At 42.2% G+C, this 23,895-nt stretch overlaps 1 protein-coding gene across 1 annotated transcript in view; it reads left to right on the forward strand.

Annotated features, from left to right (window-relative positions):
- Positions 1–23,895, forward strand: part of LOC105476860 (protein phosphatase, Mg2+/Mn2+ dependent 1D) — a 71,788-nt gene that overhangs the window by 16,902 nt on the left and 30,991 nt on the right. Inside the window, exons 2-3 of the mRNA XM_071082808.1 lie at positions 7,630–7,858; positions 20,915–21,039. Coding sequence (XP_070938909.1) covers positions 7,630–7,858; positions 20,915–21,039 — 354 coding nt within the window. The remainder of the gene's footprint in view (positions 1–7,629; positions 7,859–20,914; positions 21,040–23,895) is intronic.

Consider the following 23,895-nt stretch of genomic DNA (forward strand, 5'->3'; position numbering starts at 1 on the left):
GCGATGATCACACCTGTCAATAGCCTGCACTCCAGCCTGGGCAACATATTGAGACCCTGTCATTAAAAAAAAAAAAAAATAGAAGAAAGGGTTTTATCAAAAGCTAGTAAACACCCAAAATACTTGAAAGGGTTGAAGAAACATACAATATACTCTAGGCTGAGCTTCTAGGAATAACGTCTGTAACCAGATTGCAAACTGGATGGGGGATGGAGCTGTCCTTGCTGTGATTTCTGCTGGCAAAATTGATACCTTCTCTCTGCTTTTTTTTTTTATTTTAAATATTGTAAAATATAGCATATGTATAGAAAAGGTCATAAAACATAAATGTACACTTTAATGAATAATTGTAAACTGAACACCATCCAGTTAGGAAAGATAACATTGTCTGCACTGCAGATATCTGTATGTCTTTTCTAATCTCATATTTCTATCTCCCCTTAAAAAGACCTTCCTGACTTTCATGATTAGAGTTCTGTAATGGTGTACTTGTTTTTCTTAATAGTTTTACCACTTTTCTCTAAACATGATGGTTGTTTTTGAAGAAAATCATGCTGTATGTATTCTTTTATCATGTGCTTCTTGTGAGATTCTTACGTGTTTTATGTAGTATTGTCCATTTTCATGTTGAACAACTTGGGCTGTTGCTCATTTTTAGCCCTTATTAACGATGCTGCTTTGAACATTCATATGTAATTTTTAATTATTGTTTTAGAGACAGGGTCTGGCTGTATTTCCCAGGCTATAAACTCCTGGTCTCAAGCGATCCTCCTGCCTCACCCTCCTGAGCAGCTGGGACTACAGGCACGTACTACCATGGTTGACTCATGTATTTGTTGTATATGTATGTTAATTTGTGGTATATACCTAGGAGGTAGTCCAAGAGTATACGTATCTTTACCTTTAATAAGTAGAGCCTAAATGTTACCTGAAATACACAGTTTCACAGTAGTTGATGATAGTACATGTTGCTTCATTTTCTTGACCACAGTTCGGTTGCTATTGTCAGACTAGTCTTGTAGTTATGCAGTGCTATCTCATTGTGGTTTTAAATTAGTATTTCCCTAATGATTAAAGAAGCTGAATACCTTTGCATATTTTGTGGCTGTTTGGATTTCCTGTTTTGTAAAAGGCTTGTTTAAGCTTTTTGTCCATTCTCCCATTTGGGTAGTCTGTCTCATTGATTTGATTTGTAGGAAAATTGTATATATTCTGGATGCTTTTCCTTTGGCGCATATGTGTGTGTATCCTCTTCCCTTCTGTGAGTTGTGTTTTCATTCTAATAATGGTATCTTCTGAAGAACAGATTTTTTTAGTGGCTTTTAAAAAAGATGTACAATGTGATTGATGATTTTATATATGTATACATTGTGAAATGATTGTGACAATCAAGTTAATTAACACATCTGTCACCTCACATAGTTGCCTTTTTTTGGTGGTGAGAACACTCAAGATTTGTTTTCAGCAAATTTCAAGTATACAAAATAGTATTATTAACTATAGTCTCTGTGTTGTACATTAGATACTAACAACTTTACTCATAATGGAAAGTTTGTGCCGTTTGACCAACATCTCCCCACTTCTCGCAACTCCTAATCCCTGGCAACCATCCTTCTGCTCTTTCCTTCTGTGACTTTTTCTTTAGATTCCACGTATAAGTAAGATCATACAGTATTTATTTTTTCTGTGTTTGGCATATTTCACTTAGCATCCTTGTGTTGCACATGGCAGGATTTATCTCTTGCTGGATATTAGATTGTCTACATATCTTGGATATTTTGAATAATTCCGCAGGGAGCGTTGAGGTGCACGTATCTCTCTGAGAGACTGATTTCATTTTCTTTGGATATAAATTCAGAGGTGCAATTCCTGAGTCATATGGTACTTCTATTTTTAGTTATATTTTTAATTCTATAATATTGTCCATAATAGCTATGCCAGTTTACATTTCCATCAGCAGTGTACAGGTGTTCTCCCTTCTTCACATCCTGGCCAGCACTTGTTTACTGTTTACTGTTATCTTTTTGATAGTAGCCATCCTAATATGTGTGAGATTATATCTTTTTTTTTTTTTTTTTTTTTTTTTTTGAGATGGGTCTTCTTGTTCTGTTACTCAGGCTGGAGTACAGTGGTGTGATCCTAGCTCACTGTAACCCCAGACTCCTGGGCTCAATGGATCCACCTGTCTCAGCGTCCTGAGTAGCTAGTACTACAGGTGTGTGCTACCATGCCCGGCTAATTTTTTTTTTTTTTTTTTTTGAGACGGAGTCTCGCTCTGTCACCCAGGCTGGAGTGCAGTGGCAAGTGATCTCGGCTTACTGCAAGCTCCGCCCCCGGGGTTCACGCCATTCTCCTGCCTCAGCCTCCCGTGTAGCTGGGAGTACAGGCGCCCGCCACCATGCCCGGCTAATTTTTTTTTTTTTTTTTTGTACTTTTAGTAGAGACAGGGTTTCACCGTGTTAGCCAGGATGGTCTTGATTTTCAGACCTCGTGATCCGCCTGTATCCGCCTCCCAAAGTGCTGGCGTGAGCCACTGCGCCCGGCCCCGGCTAATTTTTAAATTTTTAGTGGGGATGGGTCTCGCTATGTTGTCTAGGCTGGTGATAAATTCCTGGCCTCAAGCGATCTTCCTGCCTCATTGTGGTTTTGATTTGAATTTCCCTCATCATGAGTGATGTTGAGCTTCTGTTCATATACTTGTTGTCCATTTGTCTGACTTCTTTGACAAATGTCTATTCAGGCCATTTGCCCAGCTTTTTTTTTTTTTTTTTTGAGACAGAGTCTCGCCATGTCTCCCAAGCTGGAGTGCAATGGCACGATGTCGGCCCACTGCAACCTCCACCTCCTGGGTTCAAACGATTCTCCTCTCTCAGCCTCCCAAGTAGCTAGGATTACAGGCGCCTGCCACGATGCCTGGCTAATTTTTGTATTTTTCCTAGAGACGGGGTTTCATCATGTTGGCCAGGCTGGTCTCAAACTCCTGACCTCATGATCCGCCCACCTCGGCCTCCCAAAGTGCTGGGAATACAGGCATGAGCCACCACGCCTGGCCTGCCCAGTTTTTAACTGTGTTTTTGTTTGTTTGTTTGTTTTGCTATTGAGTTGTATGAGTTCCTTATATATTTTGGATATTAATCTCTTACCACATAGTGTAAAGTTTGTAAGCATTTTCTCCTGAAGGTTGCCACTTCATTTTGTTGATGGTTTCCTTTCCTGTGCAGAAGCCTTTTAGTTTGATGTAGCCCACCTGTTTATTTCTGCTTTTGTTGCTTTTTTTTTTTTGGATACAGAGTCTCGCTCTGTTAACACAGGCTGGAGTGCAGTGGTGCGATCTCAGCTCACTGCAGACTCCACCTTCTGAGGTTGGGATCCCTCCTGAGCTGGGAATGCAGGCGTGCGCCACCACGCCTGGCTAATTTTTGTATTTGTAATAGGGACAGGCTTTCACCATGTTGGTCAGGCTGATCTAGAACTCCTGACCTCATGATCCACCCACCTTGGCCTCCCAAAGTGCTGGGATTACAGGCATGAGCCACCGCACCCAGCCTGTTGCCTTTTCTTTTGGTGTCATATTCAAAATGTGATTGCCAAGACCAATGTCAAGATTTTTCCCTGTGTTTTCTTCTAGGAGTTTTGTGCTTTCTTTTTCTTTCTTTTCTTTTCTTTTTCCTTCCTTCCCTTTCCTTTCCTTTCCTTCCCTTCCCTTCCCTTCCCCTTCCCCTTCCCCTTCCCCTTCCCCTTCCCCTTGCCCTTGCCCTTTCTTTTTTTTTTTTTTTTGCGGATTCTCGCTGTGTTGCCCAGACTGGAGTGCAGTGGCGCGATCTTGGCTCTCTGCGACTTCTGCCTCTAAGGTTCAAGCGATTCTCCTGCCTCAGCTGCCTGAGTAGCTGGGATTACAGGTGCACACCACCACACCTGGCTAATTTTTATATTTTCAGTAGAGATGGGGTTTCACCATGTTGGCCAGGTTGGTCTCGAACTCCTGACTTCAGGTAATCTGCCCACCTCAGCCTCCCAAAGTGCTGGGATTACAGGTGTGAGCCACCGCACCCGGCCTGAGTTTTATGCTTTCAGTGTATTTCTTACATTTCGATTTTTAGTAACTTTCCAGTTAATTTTTGTGTATAGTATAAGACAAGGGTACAATTTCATTCTTTTGCATGTGGATGTCCAGGTTTTCCAATGCCATTTATTGAAGACTATCCTTACCTCAGTGTTTTTGTTTTTGTTTTTTGAGGCAGGGTCTTGCTCTGCTGGCCAGGCTGGAGTGCAGTGGCGCCATCTCCACTCACTGCAACCTCCACCTCCTGGGTTCAAGCAGTTCTCCCACTTCAGCCTCCTGAGTAACTGGGACTACAGGCACATGTGCCTGGCTATTTTTTGTATTTTTTGATAGAGATGGGGTTTCACCATTTTGGCCAGGCTGCTTCAGGGTGTATTTTTGGAACTCTTGTCAAAAGATTAGTTGACCATATATGCATGGGTTTATTTCTAGGCTCTCTTTTCTATTCCCTTGATGTATTTTTATGTCTATACCATACTGTTTTGATTACTATAGCTTTGTACTATACTTTCAAATCAGGAAATGTGATGCCTTTTAAGCTTTGTTCTTCTTTCTCAAGATTGCTTTACCTATTTGGGGTCTTTTGTGGTTCTGTGTGAATTTTAGGATTTTTTTTTCTATTTTTGTGGAAAATGTCATTGGAATTTTGATGGAGATTGCATTAAATCTGTAGATTTCTTTAGGTAGTATGGACATTTTAACAATATTCTTACTATCCATGGACACAGATTTTTAATGTTTATTTCTGTCTTCTCTAGTTGTTTTCATCAGTGTCTTACAGTTTAAATGTACAGATCTTTCACCTCCTTTGTTAAATTTATTCCTAAGTATTTTATTCTTTTTGATGCTATTGTAAATAGGATTGTTTTCTTAACTTTTTTTTGGATAGTTAGTGAATAGAAATGCAACTGATTTTAGCATGTTGATGTTGTATTCTACAACTTTATTATATTTGCTTATTCTAACAGTTGTTTGGTTGAGTTAGGGTATTTTCTCTCTTTTCTTTTTTTTTTTTTTTTGAAACAGAGTCTCGCAGTCTCACACTGTCGCCTAGGCTAGAGTGCAGTGGCGTGATTGCGGCTCACTGCAAGCTCCGCCTCCTGGGTTCGCGCCATTCTCCTGCCTCAGCCTCCTGAGTAGCTGGGACTATAGGCACCCGCCACCATGCCCGGCTAATTTTTTTGTATTTTTAGTAGAGACGGGGTTTCACCAGTCAGGATGGTCTCGATCTCCTGACCTCGTGATCTGCCCACCTCAGCCTCCCAAGTAGCTGGGATTACAAGCGTGAGCTACCACGCCTGGCTAATTTTTAGTAGAGACAGGGTTTCACCACGTTGGCCAGACTGGTCTCAAATTCCTGACCTCAAGTAATCTGCTCACCTCGGCCTCCCAAAGTAGTGGGATTATAGGCATGAGCCACCGTGCCCGGCCCACCCTTCCTTGTTTTATTAGGCCCTATTTGTTCTTCTACCTGTTTTTGAGAATCTATTACACCCATTAACAAATCTACCACTTTCCTTAAAAGAGAGGTGTTACAGTTAGTGGTACCTTGAGGACTTAACATTTCACCTTACTGTGTAGAGAGTTTAGGCACTGCCCTAGCTTCTGCAGTGTAAAAATTTGTCTGCCTGGCCAGGCGCAGTGGCTCACGCCTGTAATGCCAGCACTTTGGGAGGCCGAGTCAGGTGGATCACGAGGTCAGGAGATCGAGACCATCCTGGCTAACACAGTGAAATCCCATCTCTACTAAAAAAAAAAACAAAAAAATTAGCCGGGCGTGGTGGCAGGCACCTGTATTCCCAGCTACTTGGGAGGCTGAGGCAGGAGAATGGTGTGAACCTGGGAGGCGGAGCTTGCAGTGAGCTGAGATTGTGCCACTGCACTCCAGCCTGGGCAACAGAACAAGACTCCGTCTCAAAAAAAAAAAAAAAAAAGGGAACACTCATTTACTGTCTTTATTACTGATTGTTCTTTTTGCTTATGTTGGATTACAAGACCGCATTTTTATTTTTTTTCTTAACGTGATTTTATTTGTTTAAACTTCCAGGAATTCTTTGTCTTTCCTTATGACCTTTCTATGTGTTTTATGACTCCTGTGGACTTTTTCTAGTATTTATATTCTGTCCTTTCAGTGGGATTTTGGTGGGGAGAATGTCATTGTTTGGACTCATTTTGCCATCATGAACTATAAGTTGCAGTTTGTTTAGAGTTAGAGAATGCTTCAGAATTGTTGAATGACAGTGAATTTAATTAAACAATATAGAGTTTGTAATATACAGGGATTCTGCCACTAAATATTTGAGTTATCACAAGCAGGTTTCTTAATTACTCAAAGTATTGATATCCTTATCTGCAAGATGAGGAATAAGTAAATAAAATAAATAAAGGGAATAATCATATCTGTCTCATAAATTGGTCACAAGCATTATTTGAGATGATACATGTAAAGCTCTTAGTATAGAACCTGGTATACAGTGAGTATACTCAGTAAATGTTATTTGTTAAGTAGTGACTATTCAAAATAGTTATCTAAAAAACAAATCAAGCCAGGTGCGGTGTCTCATGCCCATGATCCCAGCACTTTGGGAGGCCGAGGTGGGTGGATCACCCAAGGTCAGGAGTTTGAGACCAACCTGACCAACATGGTGAAACCCCATCTCTACTAAAAATACAAAAAGTAGCTGGGCTTGGTGTCAGGCGCCTGTAATAACAGCTACTCGGGAGGCTGAGTCAGAAGAATCGCTTGAACCCAGGAGGCAGAGGTTGCCCTCCAGCCTGGATGACAGAGTAAGACTCAGTCTAAAAAACAAAACAAAAAAAATAAGGAACTTTTTCAGAAAGCCTTTTAGAAGAGATATTAGTAAACAGATGCTAAGTGGCTGGCTAAACGATATCAAAACTCTTGAATCAAGACTGATTCTGGGCCGGGCGCAGTGGCTCACGCCTATAACCCTAGCACTTTGGGAGGCCGAGACGGGCGGATACGAGGTCAGATCGAGACCATCCTGGCTAACACGGTGAAACCCCGTCTCTACTAAAAATACAAAAAAATTAGCCGGGCATGGTGGCGGGCGCCTGTAGTCCCAGCTACTCAGGAGGCTGAGGCAGGAGAATGGTGTGAACCCGGGAGGCAGAGCTCTCAGTGAGCCAAGATCGCACCACTGCATTCCAGCCTGGACGACAGAGCGAGACTCCGTCTCAAAACAAAAACAAAAACAAAAACAAAAAAAACTGATTCTGATTAAAAAAACCTCTTAACACATTCTTTCCTCTCAGTTTAGTTAGGACTAAGAGTTATGTAGCAGTAATAAACCTATCCTGTAATAGATTTCTCTTAGGATTGGTTTGATAGTTGTATTATAATTGTATTATTTATAAAATTGATTTATTAGTGTATTCATTAATTAACCTAAGTCCTTTAGTAGTTTTCAGAATATTTTTCTCAAATTTTTTCTTATGTCAATTCGAGTGTTAACATGCTAATTCAGGGTTTGTTGCCATTTGTATCCTGACAGTGTATTACTGTTTATACTTTTAAGAGTAAAATATTTTATTTCTTATTACAGCGGAATGGCCAAAGACTATGACAGGTCTTCCCAGCACATCAGGAACAACTGCCAGTGTGGTCATCATACGGGGCATGAAGATGTATGTAGCTCACGTAGGTGACTCAGGGGTGGTTCTTGGAATTCAGGATGACCCAAAGGATGACTTTGTCAGAGCTGTGGAGGTGACACAGGACCATAAGCCAGAACTTCCCAAGGAAAGAGAACGAATCGAAGGACTTGGCGGGAGGTAACATTCTGTTGTTTTCTCTTTCCTGTCTTGGTTCTAATTTAGTCCTTTTATACTTTACTAATGAAATTGACCTACTACTCTCCCTTTTATTGAAGTTACTTTCTTAGTATTACAGGTTTTTTAGTTTGTCTGATGTAGTACCCATGTATGTGCATTCATGTTTTTCTCATTATTATGAATTGACTGTTTTATTTCTGATAATGACTCTAATAGGAAATAATATCTCAGTGGGCCTCAAGGAAACAACACAATACAAGGTTTTACTGAAAACCTTTCACATGACTTTCAGATTCTAGACAGAACAGCTCTTGGAGTTCCAGAGTAGAACACTTTGAATCTGGCTGAGGGAAAAAGATTAAGTTAGAATTAACCTTCAGCTTTTTTCATTGATTTCAGATTTACTGCAAACCTTTCCAATTATTTATTTATTCATTTTTTTGAGACGGAGTCTCGCTCAGTCGCCCAGGCTGGAGTGCAGTGGTGCAATCTCGGCTCACTGCAAGCTCCGCCTCCCGGGTTCACGCCATTCTCCTGCCTCAGCCTCCCAAGTAGCTGGGACTACAGGCGCCCGCCGTCACGCCCAGCTAATTTTTTGCATTTTTAGTAGAGACAGGGTTTCACCGTGTTAGCCACGATGGTCTCGATCTCCTGACCTCATGATCCGCCCGCCTCGGCCTCCCAAAGTGCTGGGATTACAGGCGTGAGCCACCACGCCCGGCCCAATTATTTTTTGTTTGTTTGTTTGAACTTAGTGTTTCAATGTGTAGGTAATTTGTAAACTAGGAACTGAAATTGATTTCAGTATTATATTTTTATAATTCAAACTTAAATGAAAGGTTATTCTAAAAAGAGAGTGAATAACATGAGAAAATTTAAAAATTATCTCAATACTAATTTTTAAAAATTGAGGGTATGAGGCAAGTTGAGTAGAATCCAGTGTTTTCTAAATAATCGTTGTAACTGAAGCCTTCCCATGATATCATTACTTGCCTCCTCTTTTTTGCTTTTATTAAATCAAAATTGGTCTTTTGCAGAGAAATGACAAGCTAAAGAAAATAATTAGCATCTGGCCAGGCACTGTGGCTCACGCCCGTAATCCCAGCACTTTGGGAGGCTGAGGCGGGTGGATCACCTGAGGTCAGGAGTTCAAGACCAGCCTGACCAACATGGAGAAACCCCATCTCTACTAAAAATACAAAATTAGCTGAGTGTGGTGGCGCATGCCTGTAATCCCAGAGACTGAGGCAGGAGAATCACTTGAACCCAGGAGGTGGAGGTTGTGGTGAGCTGAGATTGCACCATTGCACTCCAGCCTGGGCAACAAGAGCAGAACGCCATCTCACAAAAGAAAAGAAAAGAATTAGCATCCTTAAACTATAAGGAGTTCAACAAATTAATACAGTACTAAAGTACGAGGCCGGGCGCGGTGGCTCACACCTATAATCCTAGCACTTTGGGAGACCGAGGCAGGTAGATTGCCTGAGCTCAGGAGTTCGAAACCAGCCTGGGGAACATGGTGAAACTCCATCTCTGGTAAAGTACAAAAGAAATTAGCCAGGCGTGGCAGCGTGCGCCTGTAGTCCCAACTACTTGGGAGGCTGAGGCAAGAGAATTGCTTGAACCCAGGAGATGGAGGTTGCAGTGAGCTGAGATCACGCCACTGCACTCCAGCCTGGGCTACAGAGTGAGACTCCGTCTCTTAAAAAAATAATAATAATAAATAAAATAAAGTACTAAAGTGCATGGCACCCTGGATAGGTGGATAAAGGAGAGAAAGTTTGAACAACAAAAAAATGCAAAACAGTAGTAAACATTTGGGGAAATAAAAGTTAAATATTAAAATGAAACTCCATTTCCTGTTGTTAGATTAGCAAAGATTAAAAAAAAAAAAAGGCCGGGCGCGGTGGCTCAAGCCTGTAATCCCAGCACTTTGGGAGGCCGAGATGGGCGGATCACGAGGTCAGGAGAACGAGACCATCCTGGCTGACACAGTGAAACCCCGTCTCTACTAAAAAATACAAAAAAACTAGCCGGGCGAGGTGGCGGGCGCCTGTAGTCCCAGCTACTCGGGAGGCTGAGGCAGGAGAATGGCGTGAACCCGGGAGGCGGAGCTTGCAGTGAGCCAAGATCACGCCACTGCACTCCAGCCTGGGCGGCAGAGCGAGACTCTGTCTCAAAAAAAAAAAAAAAAAAAAAAAAAAAGAGATTCCTCTCAATATTTTTGTTGAAATGGTTACCCTCTTGATAAGATTATAAATTGGTACTACCGCCCGGGCGCGGTGGCTCATGCCTGTAATCCCAGCACTTTGGGAGGCCGAGGTGGGCGGATCACGAGGTCAGGAGTTCGAGACCATCCTGACTAACATGGTGAAACCCGTCTCTACTAAAAAATACAAAAAATTAGCCGGGCGTGGTGGTGGCGCCTGTAGTCCCAGCTACTCGGGAGGCTGAGGCAGGAGAATGGCGTGAACCCGGGAGGCGGAGCTTGCAGTGAGCCGAGATCGCGCCACCGCACTCCAGCCTGGGCGACAGAGCCAGACTTCGTCTTAAAAAAAATAAATTGGTACTACCTATATAGAAAATAATACATACCAGTAGCTTTAAATGTTTCGGGAATCTATTCTAAAGAAGAAATCTGAACTGTGGACAAAAATATCTGAATAGAGTTATTGATTGCAGCATTTTTAATGACTGTTAGAGTCCGGAAGTAACTTGAAGGCCCAACAGCTAGAGAATAGTTAAGTATATTTAGCAACATATTCATAATATTAAAATATTATTAATTAAATTTTTAATAAATTAATTCATAATTAAAAATAACATTTATAGATAAGTTTATAAAACTCATGATGTTTTGAAATTTTTCCAAGTAAAGGTAGAGAGAGTAATATGAACTCCCATGTATATGGGGAAGGTTTAATGATACGGGAAAATGTTTATGGTCACAAAAAAGCAGGATATAAAATTACATTTCTAGTGTTACCTCAGCAATGCAGAGACATGGGAATAAGATAAATATTCTAAATTTTTATAAATGAGTGATGAGATTTTATACCACACGTTTATTTTTATTTTTATTTATTTATTTTTATTTATTTTTTTTTTGAGACGGAGTCTCACACTGTCGCCCAGGCTGCAGTGCAGTGGCGCAATCTCGGCTGACTGCAAGCTCCGCCCGCCGTTTCACGCCATTCTCCTGCCTCAGCCTCTCGAGTAGCTGGGACTACAGGCTCCCGCCACCACGCCCGGCTAATTTTTTGTGTTTTTAGTAGAGACGGGGTTTCACCGTGTTAGCCAGGATGGTCTCGATCTCCTTACCTCGTGATCTGCCCGCCTCGGCCTCCCAAAGCGCTGGGATTACAGGTGTGAGCCACTGCGCCGGGTCTTATTTATTTATTTATTTATTTATTTATTTATATATTTAGAAACGGAGAGTTTTGCTCTTGCTGCCCAGGCTGGAGTGCAATGGCGTCATCTCGGCTCCCTGCAACCTCTGCCTCCCGGGTTCACACAATTATCCTGCCTCATGCGCTTCCATGCCCGTCTAATTTTGTAGTTTTACTAGAGACGGGGATTCTCCATGTTGGTCAGGCTGGTCTCAAACTGCTGACCTGAGGTGATCCGCCTGCCTCGGCCTCCCAGAGTGCTGGGATTACAGACGTGAGCTACCGCACCCGGTCATTTTTATTATTTTATTTTATTTTATTTTATTTATTTATTTTTTTGAGACAGAGTCTCACTCTGTCGCCCAGCTGGAGCGCAGTGGCGCGATCTTGGCTCACTGCAAGCTCCGCCTCCCGGGTTCACGCCATTCTCCTACCTTAGCCTGCCGAGTAGCTGGGACTACAGGCGCCCGCCATGGCGCCCGGCTAATTTTTTTGTATTTTTAGTAGAGACGGGTCTTCACCGTGTTAGATAGGATCGTCTGGCTTCAGTCATGTTTTAATTTGAATTTATCTTATGAGAAACGTTGAATCTTTTTATATATTTAAAAGCCATTTATATTTTTCCTCTGTATTTCTTTTTTTTTTTTTTGAGACGGAGTCTTGCTCTGTAGCCCGGGCTGGAGTGCAGTGGCCGGATCTCAGCTCACTGCAAGCTCCGCCTCCCGGGTTTACGCCATTCTCCTGCCTCAGCCTCCGGAGTAGCTGGGACTACAGGCGCCCGCCACCTCGCCCAGCTAGTTTTTTGTATTTTTAGTAGAGACGGGGTTTCACGGTGTTAGCCAGGATGGTCTCGATCTTCTGACCTCGTGATCCGCCCGTCTCGGCCTCCCAAAGTGCTGGGATTACAGGCTTGAGCCACCGCGCCCGGCCCCTCTGTATTTCTTTTTATTCATTTTGGGGGATTGTTGTTAGCCATTTTTTCCCCCACATTAATGTGTAGGGGCTAGCTGTACATTAAAGAAATTAGTCTAATGTATGTGATGTGAATTTTAGATATTGTTTCCACAGTTTGTCTTTGATTATGCTCCTGGAACTTTTTCCACATGGAAGTTTCTTTTAATGCAGTTAAATTTATTAGTCTCTTCTGTTACAACTTTTTGGGTTTTATGCTATACACACAGTGAAGCTTTTTAATAAAGTCTGCTATATATATTTTCTTTTAGTACAGCAGGAATATTTTTGGTCTTAGAAATCCTGTTTGTTCATTCTGTTTGTTTTTCATTTTTGAAACATGATCTCACTCTGTTGCCCAGGCTGCAGTGCAGTAGCACAATCATGGCTCACTGCAACCTCAAGTGATCTTCCCATGTCAGTCTCTTGAGAGCTGGGACTACAGGTGCATGTGTGCCACCATGCCAGCTAATTTTCTTTTTCTTTTTTTTGAGACAGAGTCTTGCCCTGTTGCCCAGGCTGGAGTGCAATGGTGCGATCTCCACTCACTGTAACCTCTGCCTCCCAGGTTCAAGCGATTCTCCTGCCCCAGCCTCCTGAGTAGCTGGAATTATAGGCGCCTGCCACCACGGCTTAGCTTTAGTATAAAGATAGGATTTCATCATGTCGGCCAAGCTGGTCTCGAACACCTGACCTCAAGTGATCTGCCTGCCTCGGCCTCCCAAAGTGCTGGGATTACAGGCACAAGCCTCTGCACCCGGCCTCTTTTTCTTAAAAAAAAAAAAAAAAAAAAAAAAAAACGGCCGGGCGTAGTGGCTCCCGCATGTCATCCCAGCACTTTGGGAGGCTGAGGTGGGTGGATCATGAGGTCAGGAATTCGACACCAGCCTGGCCAACATTGTGAAACCTAGTCTCTACTAAAGATACAAAAAATTAGCCAGGCGTAGTGGCATGTGCCTGTAATCCCAGCTACTTGGGAGGTTTGGGCAGTAGAATCTCTTGAACCCGGGAGGCAGAGGTTGCAATGAGCCGAGATCACACCATTGCACTCCAACCTGGGCAACACGGTGAGACTCCGTCTCAAAAAAAGAAAAAAAGTCTTTTTTGGAGAGACAAGGTCTCACTATGTTGCCTAGGCTGGTCTCAAACACTCCTCTTGCCTTGTTAATTCATCTAAAAATAGCAATGATAAACCCATTATGTATTAACTAAAGAATATTTTAAATGAAAAAAAAAGCTATTTGCCAAAACATTTAGTGAGAGGAGTGTCATTGTTTTAGTTTTGCAAGTGTCTTTAATGTCTGACTTAATAGGTGACAGAGTCTCATCTTCTACATTCAGTCTGTTGTAATATGTTATTTTGGTTGCAGTAGATGAAGTAAATCTGGTCTTATATATAGTTGGAAAATGGAGGATTTATTTATTTATTTATTTATTATTTTGAGACAGAGTCTCGCTTTGTCGCCCAGGCTGGAGTGCAGTGGTGGGATCTGGGCTCACTGCAACCTCCACCTCCCGGGTTCAAGCAATTCTGCCTCAGCCTCCTGAGTAGCTGGGATTACAGGTGCACTCCACCATGCCCAGCTAATTTATGTATTTTTAGTAGAAACGGGGTTTCACCATTTTGGTCAGGCTGGTCTTGAACTCCTGACCTCGTGATCTGCCTGCCTGTGCCTCCCAAAGTGCTAGGATTACAGGTGTGAGCCAAGGCGCCAGGGAGGAGTACTTTGCTCACTTCTCTATAAATGTTTGTCTTTATGCCGGGTGCAGTGGCTCATGCCTGTAATCCCAGCACTTTGGGAGGCCGAGGCAGGTTGGTCATAAGGTTAGGAGATCGAGACCATCCTGGCTAACATGGTGAAACCCTGTCTCTACTGAAATACAAAAAAAATTAGCCGCGCATGGTGGCGGGCGTCTGTAGTCCCAGCTACTTGGGAGGCTGAGGCAGGAGAATGGTGTGAGCCCAGGAGGTGGAGGTTGCAGTGAGCTGAGATCATACCACTGTACTCCAGCCTGGGCAACTGAGCAAGACTCTGTCTAAAAAACATAAATAAATAAAATAAATATGTAAATGTTTGTCTTTGATGCTGTTTGAAACACAAGAAATGATAGTTTCTTTAAGGATTGTAGTATGATATCTGAAACTTTATTAATGAACTTTGCATATTCTTACATTAACATCCATTAGTCAGTTAATGAAGACATTGGTTGGATTGATTTTTGTTTTTTGAGACTGAGTTTTGCTCTTGTTGCCCAGGCTGGAATGCAGTGGTGTGATCTTGACTCACTGCAACCTCTGCCTCCCGGGTTCAAATGATTCTCCTGCCTCAGCCTCCCGAGTAGCTGGATTACAGGCATGTACCACCACACCCAGCTCATTTTGTATTTTTAGTAGACGCAGGGTTTCACGAACTCCCGACCTCAGGCAGTCCGCCTGCCGTGGCCTCCCAAAGTGGTGGGATTACAGGCGTGAGCCACCATGCCGGGCCCTGAATTGAATACTTTTTAAAAATCCCTGCATAATTTAAAAAAATTAATAGACTTTAATTTTAAGAGTACTTTTAGATTCACTTCAAAATTGAGTGGGAAGCACAGAATTCTCATATATGCTCTGCCCTATCCCCCACCTCCCAGGCTTCCCGACTATCAACATCCTTCTCCAGAGTGTTTGTTATAATCAATCAATTGACATACCATTGACATACCTACATTGACATACCTACATTGACATGGCTACATTGACATACATTGTCAATGACATACCTACATTGACCTACATTGACATAACTACATTGACATACCATTATCACCCAGTGTCCATAGTTTACATTAGGGTTCACTCTGGGTGTTACACATTTTATGGGTTTTGACAAATATGTCATCACATGTATCCACCATTATAGTATCATGCAGATTAGTTTCATCACCCTAAGAGTCCTCTGTATTATGCCTATTCATCCCTCCCCCACTTACTCCTGGTAACCACGCTCTTTTTACTGCCTTCATAATTTTGCTTTTTCCAGAATGTCATATAGTTGGAACCATATAGTATGTAGCCCCTACGCATGACTTTTTAATATATGCATTTATTGTTTGTAATATACTGGTACACTGAGTTATACAGATCTTGCAAATATTGACACTTTTTATTATACTATATCATATCCAGTCATGCAGCCTCTCAGAAAACTCCACTGTATACATGCAGTCTTAGTAGTATTATGAAAAAAATATATATTTAGACCTTGGAGACACCCTGAAAAAGTCTTTAGCAACCTGCCAGGGTCCCCTAAACCACATTTTGAGAACCACTTTGCCAGTTCTCATATGGTTTCATCATCTTTTATATTTTAATCTTTAATCCTTCTGGAATTTTGAGATCTAAGCTATGTAGTAAATAGACAAGTTAACTTTTTTTCTAGATGACTACTGGTAGCCACTTGAATAATTACACATCTTTTCATTACTGAGTAGCAGGGTCACCAGGCTTAAGACCCTTCTTCAGTGGGAAGATGACCTTGAATTTACCCTCTCCTTGTATTTCTCTAGTTAAGATAAATGTGAAATATCACCTCTGTTATTAGACAGCATTGCTTATTGTAGAATGATCCCTGAATGGAATTGCATCTTGGTAGGGAAGTCGTTGAATGGAGTATACATTTCTATTCGGAAGCACAGACCTTGGCTTCCTTGTATGCATGCAGTTTGTCTTGTGTAGGAACAAAGAAACTATAGTCATGTGCTATTTATTACATTGGTTTCTGTGGCACATGAAGCTTACCTAAAGTAGACCCTGTCGCCTTGCTTACAACTGAGCCATCACGTGGGAGATGGAAAAATGGCTTCTGGCTGTCTGAATCACTGCTGAAGACAACATCCTTGAAGTCGCTATGGTGGCATACTGTATTTCCTGCCCAGTATCCTGCAAAGTTAGATGAACTGCCTTTCAAGCTATATTCTATTTGATCCTGTTACTGCGAAGGTCAGAATATATCTGACACCTCTGCTCGTTGTCATGCTAAGTGGGCTTTGCAGATTATAAACAGAATTCGTCCACATATTTGGGTCTTTTCTGGGCTATAATTTTTTTCCTGCTTATTTACCAGTATTATAATTTTTAAAACTGAGACTTTATTATAATTTTAAATATTGGTAGGCCTGATTCCTTCTCATTAATCTTCCTTTTAAAAAATACTTTTCGGCCGGGTGTGGTGGCTCAAGCCTGTAATCCCAGCACTTTGGGAGGCCGAGACGGGCGGATCACGAGGTCAGGAGATCGAGACCATCCTGGCTAACACGGTGAAACCCCGTCTCTACTAAAAATACAAAAAACTAGCCGGGCGAGGTGGCGGGCGCCTGTAGTCCCAGCTACTCGGGAGGCTGAGGCAGGAGAATGGTCTAAACCCGGGAGGCGGAGCTTGCAGTGAGCTGAGATCCGGCCACTGCACCCCAGCCTGGGCGACAGAGCAAGACTCTGTCTCAAAAAAAAAAAAAAAAAAAATACTTTTCTTGGGGCTGGGCACAGTGACTTACACCTGTAATCCCAGCACTGTGGGAGCCTGAGGTGGGCGGATCACTGGAGGTCAGAAGCTTGAGAGCAGCCTGGCCATCATGGCAATATCCCATCTCTACTAAAAATACAAAAAAATTATCCAGGCATAGTGGCACGTGCCTGTAATCCCAGCTACTTGGGAGGCTGAGGCAGCAGAATCTCTTGAACCTGGGAGGCGGAGGTTGCAGTGAGCCAAGATCATGCCACTGCACTCCAGCCTGCCCAACAAGAGTGAAAACTCTGTCTCAAAAAAAAAGAAATAAAGCAGCTGGCTGTGGCACCTGTAATCCTAGCGCTTTGGAGGCCAAGATGGGAGGATCACTTGAGGTTAGAAGTTTGAGACCAGTCTGTTCAACATAGCGGGACCTCCATCTCTATGTAAAAAAATTTTTTTATAACTATAAATAAATGAACAAAAAAGGAAATAATTATTTTCTACAGAAGAAATTACCCTTTTGTGTTTTAAAAATATCTTTCTTGACTATTCTTTGTTTTTTTACTTGAATTTTAAAATTATATTTTATTTGATTTTAATAACATTTTTAGAAAGAGTTTTTTGGCTTTATTACCAAAAACACCATCTGGACAGTTGGGCAGATACTCTGCTATTTTGGAGCAGGTAACTTTTTGCAAAAATTGAGCTATTTTATTATAAGTTATTTCATTGCTTCCCTCTGTCCCGGCCTGGGCAACAGGCCAGCATTTTGTTTTTCCAGCCTTCTGTTGCTGCTCAGTCAGTTCTCTGCATGTCAGGCTGTTCCTTTTTACATGCCTTTTAATCATATAGGACAACAACAGGGAGTGCAGTAAAAGCATCTTTTATAACGTTGCTTTGGTTTTTTGTTACTAGATCTTAAAACTTCTGTGTTTTAACCAGTGTCATTATTTGTCTTTTTGTTTCTCAGAAACACAGATCATAGTATCTTTGAATATTTAGTGTTAAGAGAGCTGCTCGTCTAGTTATGTTGGAAGTAGCTACTGTAAATTACTTAGGTACTAAACCTTACCTGGTAGGGAGAAGGTTTAGCAAAGAATAATAGAGCTTTAAGATGGTATTAAGACAGAATGTTGGCATCTTGGCCGGGCGCGGTGGCTCAAGCTTGTAATCCCAGCACTTTGGGAGGCCGAGACGGGCGGATCACGAGGTCAGGAGATCGAGACCATCCTGGCTAACACGGTGAAACCCTGTCTCTACTAAAAAATACAAAAAACTAGCCGGGCGAGGTGGCGGGCGCCTGTAGTCCCAGCTACACAGGAGGCTGAGGCAGGAGAATGGCATAAACCCGGGAGGCGGAGCTTGCAGTGAGCTGAGATCGGGCCACTGCACTCCAGCCTGGGCGGCAGAGCGAGACTCCGTCTCAAAAAAAAAAAAAAAAAAAAAAAAAAAAAAAAAGAATGTTGGCATCTTATAACTCTTGTGTTTCATGGATTCTTGTGAATGGCAAATTTAGTCTTTACTCTGCTGTTGACTTTTGAGGATCATCATTGAAGAAAGCTTAATGTAACAAAATGAATGCCTTTGATATTTTAACTCTTGTTATGATCAACCTGTTGATATCAGAACTTATTTAAACTAGTTATTGGCTGGGCATGGTGGCTCATGCTTGTAATCCCAGCACGTTGGGAGGCCCGGATGGGAGGATGGCTTGAGACCAGCCTGGCAAACATAGTGAGATCCATTCTTTACAAAAAAATTACATGCCTGTGGTCCCTGCTGTTTGGGAAGCTGAGGTGGGAGGATCACTTGAGCCCGAGAAGTCAAAGCTGTGGGGAACCACGATCATACCACTGCACTGAAGCCTGGGCGACAGAATGACAGACACCCTGTCTCAAAACAAAATGAAAACTAGTTCTCAAAAGAGATGGTAGGCTGGGCATGGTGGCTCATGCCTGTAAGACCAGCGCTTTGGGAGGCTGAGGCAGGCACATCACTTGAGGCCAGAAGTTCAAGACCACCCTGGCCAACATGGTTAAACCCCATCTCTACTAAAAATAAAAAAATTAGCCAGGCATGGTGTTGGGTGCCTGTAATCCTAGCTACTCAGGAGGCTGAGGCTGCAGTGAGTCAAGATCACGCCACTGCACTTCAGCCTGGGTAACAGAGCGAGACTGTCTCCAAAAAAAAAAAAAGGAGGAGGGGATGGTAAATGAGCCACTTTCTGGAATTTGTATTCTTTGTTAATACCCACAGTGTTTTCTGGTCATTCTCTACTTGTTTCAGTTCTCCTCTGGACTGTTCAGTATACTCAACACTAGCCACAAATGGCTGTTTAAATTAATAAAAATTAAATTTAAAAAATCAATTCCCATTTGAAGTAAAGCTCATTTCGGTCATGCTGGGCAGAGTTTGAGAGACCATCTCTAATGTTTTGATTATCAGTGTTTTTTCCTAAAGAACTAATCGTATTTCCAAGTTTTAGGCATTTCTGTTGCTCCTATGACACATTTTTAGGAGGATTTTCTTACTCTTGTAACTCCCAAATCTATATGTCTACAGTTGATCTATTTCCCAAAGTCTAGTCTCACACTTTGAATTACAGAAATACCTAAATATATAGTATTTTCTGTATATTGCTGAAGTCATATTAAAACTGCCAGCCTGGGCAACAAGGTGAAAATCCGTGTCTACAAACAAAAACAACCCCCCCCCCCCCACAAAACCCACAACAATTAGTTGGGCCTGGTGGCAGGCACATGCCTGTAGTCTCAGCTACTTAGGAGACTGAAGTGGGAGGATCAGTATAGCACAAGAGGAGGTCAAGGCTGCAGTAAACCATGAGTGCACCACTGCACTCCACCCTGGGCGACAAGAGTGAGACTCTGTATCAAAAAACAAAAAACAGGCGGGGCGCCGTTGCTCATGCCTATAATCCCAGCACTTTGAAGGCTGAGGTGGGAGGATGGCTTAAGCCCAGGACCAGCCTGGGCAACATAGTGAGACCCCATCTCCTCAAAAAAGAAAAAATTAGCCAGGCATGGTGGCTCGTGGTGGCTCCCAGCACTTTGGGAGGCTGAGGTCAGGAGTTCGAGACCAGCCTGGCCAACATGGTGAAACCCCATCTCTACTGAAAATACAAAAATTAGCAGGCGTGGTAGCACGTGCCTGTAGTTCCAGCTACTCAGGAGGCTGAGGCAGAAGAATCGCTTGAACCCAGGAGGCAGAGGTCACAGTGAGCTTAGGTCGTGCCACTGTACTCCAGCCTGGACAACAAGAGCAAAACTCCATCTCAAAATAAATTAAATAAATAAATAAGTAAAAATAAACAAAAAAACTGGCCAGGCATGGTGGCTCATGCCTGTAGTCCCATCATTTTGGGAGGCTGATGTGGGCAGATCACCTGAGGTCGGGAGTTCCAGACCAGCCTGGCCAACATGTTGAAACCCCATCTCTGCTAAAAATACAAAAATTAGCCAGGCATGGTAGTGTATGCCTGTAATCCAAGCTACTCGGGAGACTGAGGCAGGAGAATCGCTTAAACCCAGGAGGCAGAGGTTGCGGTGAGCTGAGATCACGCCATTGCACTCCAGCCTGGGCAACAGAGTGAGACTCCGTCTCAAAAAAAAAAAAAAAAAAAAGAAAAAAAAGCAACCAACCAACAATAACAAAAATTAAAACTGAAGTTCTGCTATGTTTCCCCCATCCTCAGCATAAACACTCAGAACTCTATAACCTTTCCTTTTTAATTGCTTATATCACGATTTAATCCTTATTTATTTATTTATTTATTTATTTATTGAGACAGAGTCTCGCTCTGTCATCCAGGCTGGAGTGCAGTGGTGCGACCTTGGCTCACTGCAGCCTCTGCCTCCCATGTTCAAGCAATTCTCTCTCCACTTAGATAAGGTCTTCTGTCATCCCCCAATTGTTTACTAATTAGGTAATTTTGCTTTTTTTTTGACGTGGTATTTATACTCACTTTTCTTCACATTACATTCATTTGGTTATACTGCCTGTTCCAGTAATCTCAACATTTTCTGCTTTGAATCCACCCTAATTCCTCTCTGAACAGGAATTTTGGCTTATGTTATCTTTGTATTTGAAACACATAAGACATTATTTCGTAATAATGTAGTCTTCTTTTATTAGTGATTTAATATACTGAGCTACCTTATGGTTGTATTTTAATCATTTAGATTATTTATGTGAACTCTATTTATTTTTAGTGTGATGAACAAGTCTGGGGTGAATCGTGTAGTTTGGAAACGACCTCGGCTCACTCACAATGGACCTGTTAGAAGAAGCACAGTTATTGACCAGATTCCTTTTCTGGCAGTAGCAAGAGCACTTGGTAAGTAGGACTTAATTTGGTGAAATTATATTGAATTTTGTACAATGTATGGTGGCAAAATAAAAAAGGAAACTGAGAACCCTTACATGGCATATAGTGAGGGTAGAGATATCATGATATTCTATTAAATGCTTTAGAACCTAGTAGAAGCCATGCATGGTGGCTCACGCTTATAATCCCAGCACCTTGGGAAGCTCAGATGGGCAGACCACTTGAGGTCAGGAGTTTGAGACCAGCCTAGTCAACATGGTGAAACTGCATCCTCACTAAAAATACAAAAATTAGCTGGGCATAGTGACGTGTACTTGTAGTCCCAGCTACTCAGGAGGCTGAGGCAGGAGAATTGCTTGAACCCAGGAGGCAGAGGTTGCAGTGATCACACCACTGCACTCCAGCCCGGGTGACAGAGCAAGACTCAAAAAAAAAAAAAAAGCCTAATTGAAAGGAAGGTTTAGGTATATATTTCACTGACAGTTGCCCTTTGTTCATGAGTCATGTTCAGTGTTTTGCTAATTTCTATCTGTGTTTAGGGAAGTATATCCATGTCTAGGCTTAATGTTACCCTTGAAACTATTTTTAAATATCGCATTCTACTTTAGCCCTTTAAGTCCTCCTGAGGGCCTTCAAAACGTCTTTTTTCTTTAGTTAGCAAAGTAAAATAAGTATGAAAAAAAATAGTTATATTTCTGGTCTACTTGGCTTTGGAAAGAAGGCTAAAGAATTATACCTAGTAAGGTGTCTTACCTTGGCTATGCTAGATGGGGGTAGTTTTTCCAAAGAAAATGTCTCGGAGAAAACGCACATTTGTTTATTTTTATTTTATGAGACAGGATCTTGTTCTGTTATTCAGGCTGGGTTGCAGTGGCATGATGACGGCTCACTACAACCTCTACCTCCAAGGCTCAAGCAATCCTCCCACCTCAGCCTCCCAAGTAACTGGGACTGCAGGCGTGAGCCACTACGCCTGGCTAATTTCTTCTTTTTTGAGGAGACGGAGTCTCACTATGTTGCCCGAGCTGGTCCTGGGCTTAAGCCATCCTCCTACCTCGGCCTCCCAAAGTGCTGGGATTATAGGCATGAGCCACCACACCCAGCACAACTACTATATGTATTAATAATTTGTTTCCAATGTGAAACTAATTTTCTTCTTCTACACCCTGACTGGTGGACTTTTATGTTATAATCAAGCATTTGCTATTATGAAAAATACTGCAATAAATATTTCCTTATATACACATATGAGATTTCTTTTTTTTTTTTTTTTTTTTTTGAGACAGAGTTTTATTCTTGTTACCCAGGCTAGAGTGCACTGGTACGATCTTGGCTCACTGTAACCTTTGCCTCCTGAGTTCAAGCGATTCTTCTGCCTCAGCCTCCTGAGTAGCTGGGATTACAGACATGCGGCACCATGCCCGGCTAATTTTGTATTTTCAGTAGAGACGGGGTTTCTCTATGTTGGTCAGACTGGTCTTGAACTCCTGACCTCAGGTGATCTGCCCACCTCGGCCTCCCAAAGTACTGGGATTACAGGTGTGAGCCACTGTACCTGGCAAGATTTCTTTAAGATACATAACTAGAAATGGAATTTCTGGGTCATAGTTTGTTACTTACCAACTGTTTCTGTGTCATCGACACTCACACAAGATGATAATATTTCTACAGTAAGCAGAGGAGGCCACTTGAGACTGAGGTAACTAACTTGGATGCTCTAGCCACTGAGGACCCACCCTGCTGCCCCTAGGCCATACTCATCCAAGGAATACCAGTTGGGAGACTCAGTTCAGAGATATCTACATGTTTAGTTTTATTAGGTATTGCTAAATTTCTTCCCAAAGTGATTATCCCAGGTTATTACAGTCCTGCTGTATTAGTTATCTATTGCTGTGTAATCAAATACTCCCACACTTAGGAGTTTAAAACATTTTTTATGTACACAGCTTCTCTGGCTTAGTAACCCAGGGGTGACTTAATTGGGTAGTTCTGGCTCAGGGTCTCTTGTGTAGCTGTAATCAAGATGTCATTAATCATCTGAAGCCTTCAGTGGGGTTGGAGCATCTACTTGTAAGACAGCTCACTGAGTAAGCTGGCTTGGCAGTAGGCTTCAGTTTCTTGCTTTGCCGGCCTCTACATAGGGTTGCTTGAATGTGCCTTCATCACATGGCAGCTGGCTTCCTTAGAGCAAGTGATCATAAAAAGACATTTTGACTTCTATCTTGCTTTCTTGATCACTTGCTGTAGGGAATCCAGCTTTGTATTTTGTTAGCCTTGAATCACTAAGTCCAGCCCACCCTCAAGTATATCAAATAATTTGTGGATGTATTTTAAAAGCATACAGTTCCTACTTCTTCATGATTGTTCTTTATCCACCAAATATTTATTAAATACCTGCTATGTGCTAGGTACTGTTCCAGGTGCTGAGGATTCAGCTGTGAATGAAACAAAAATTCCTGCACCCATGGAGCTTACTTTCTAGGTTAGAGGAAAACATGATAAACTAAAATAACTAAGTAGGACATATATTGTGTTAGAAATGCGACCAAGAAAAATAAAGCAGGGAATGCTATGGGGGTGGGGCCTGTATAATAATTATAAATGGGATGGTCAGAGGGGGGTCTCGCTAAGATGATATGTAAGTAAAGTGTAAGTAAAGAGATGAGGCAGTGAGACCTGTGAGTGTCTGGGGCCACAGAATTTAGGCAGAAGTAACAAATGTAAGGGTTCTTATTACTCACAAATTTTTCTTTTTTTCTTTTCTTTTTTTTTTTTTTTTGAGATGAGGTCTCACTCTGTGCCCTAGGCCCTAGGCTAGAGCTCATTGAAGACCCTAAGGTCCTGGGCTCAAGTGTTCCCCACAGC

Source organism: Macaca nemestrina, chromosome 17 (genome assembly GCF_043159975.1).
Source record: "Macaca nemestrina isolate mMacNem1 chromosome 17, mMacNem.hap1, whole genome shotgun sequence".
Lineage (NCBI taxonomy): Eukaryota > Metazoa > Chordata > Mammalia > Primates > Cercopithecidae > Macaca > Macaca nemestrina.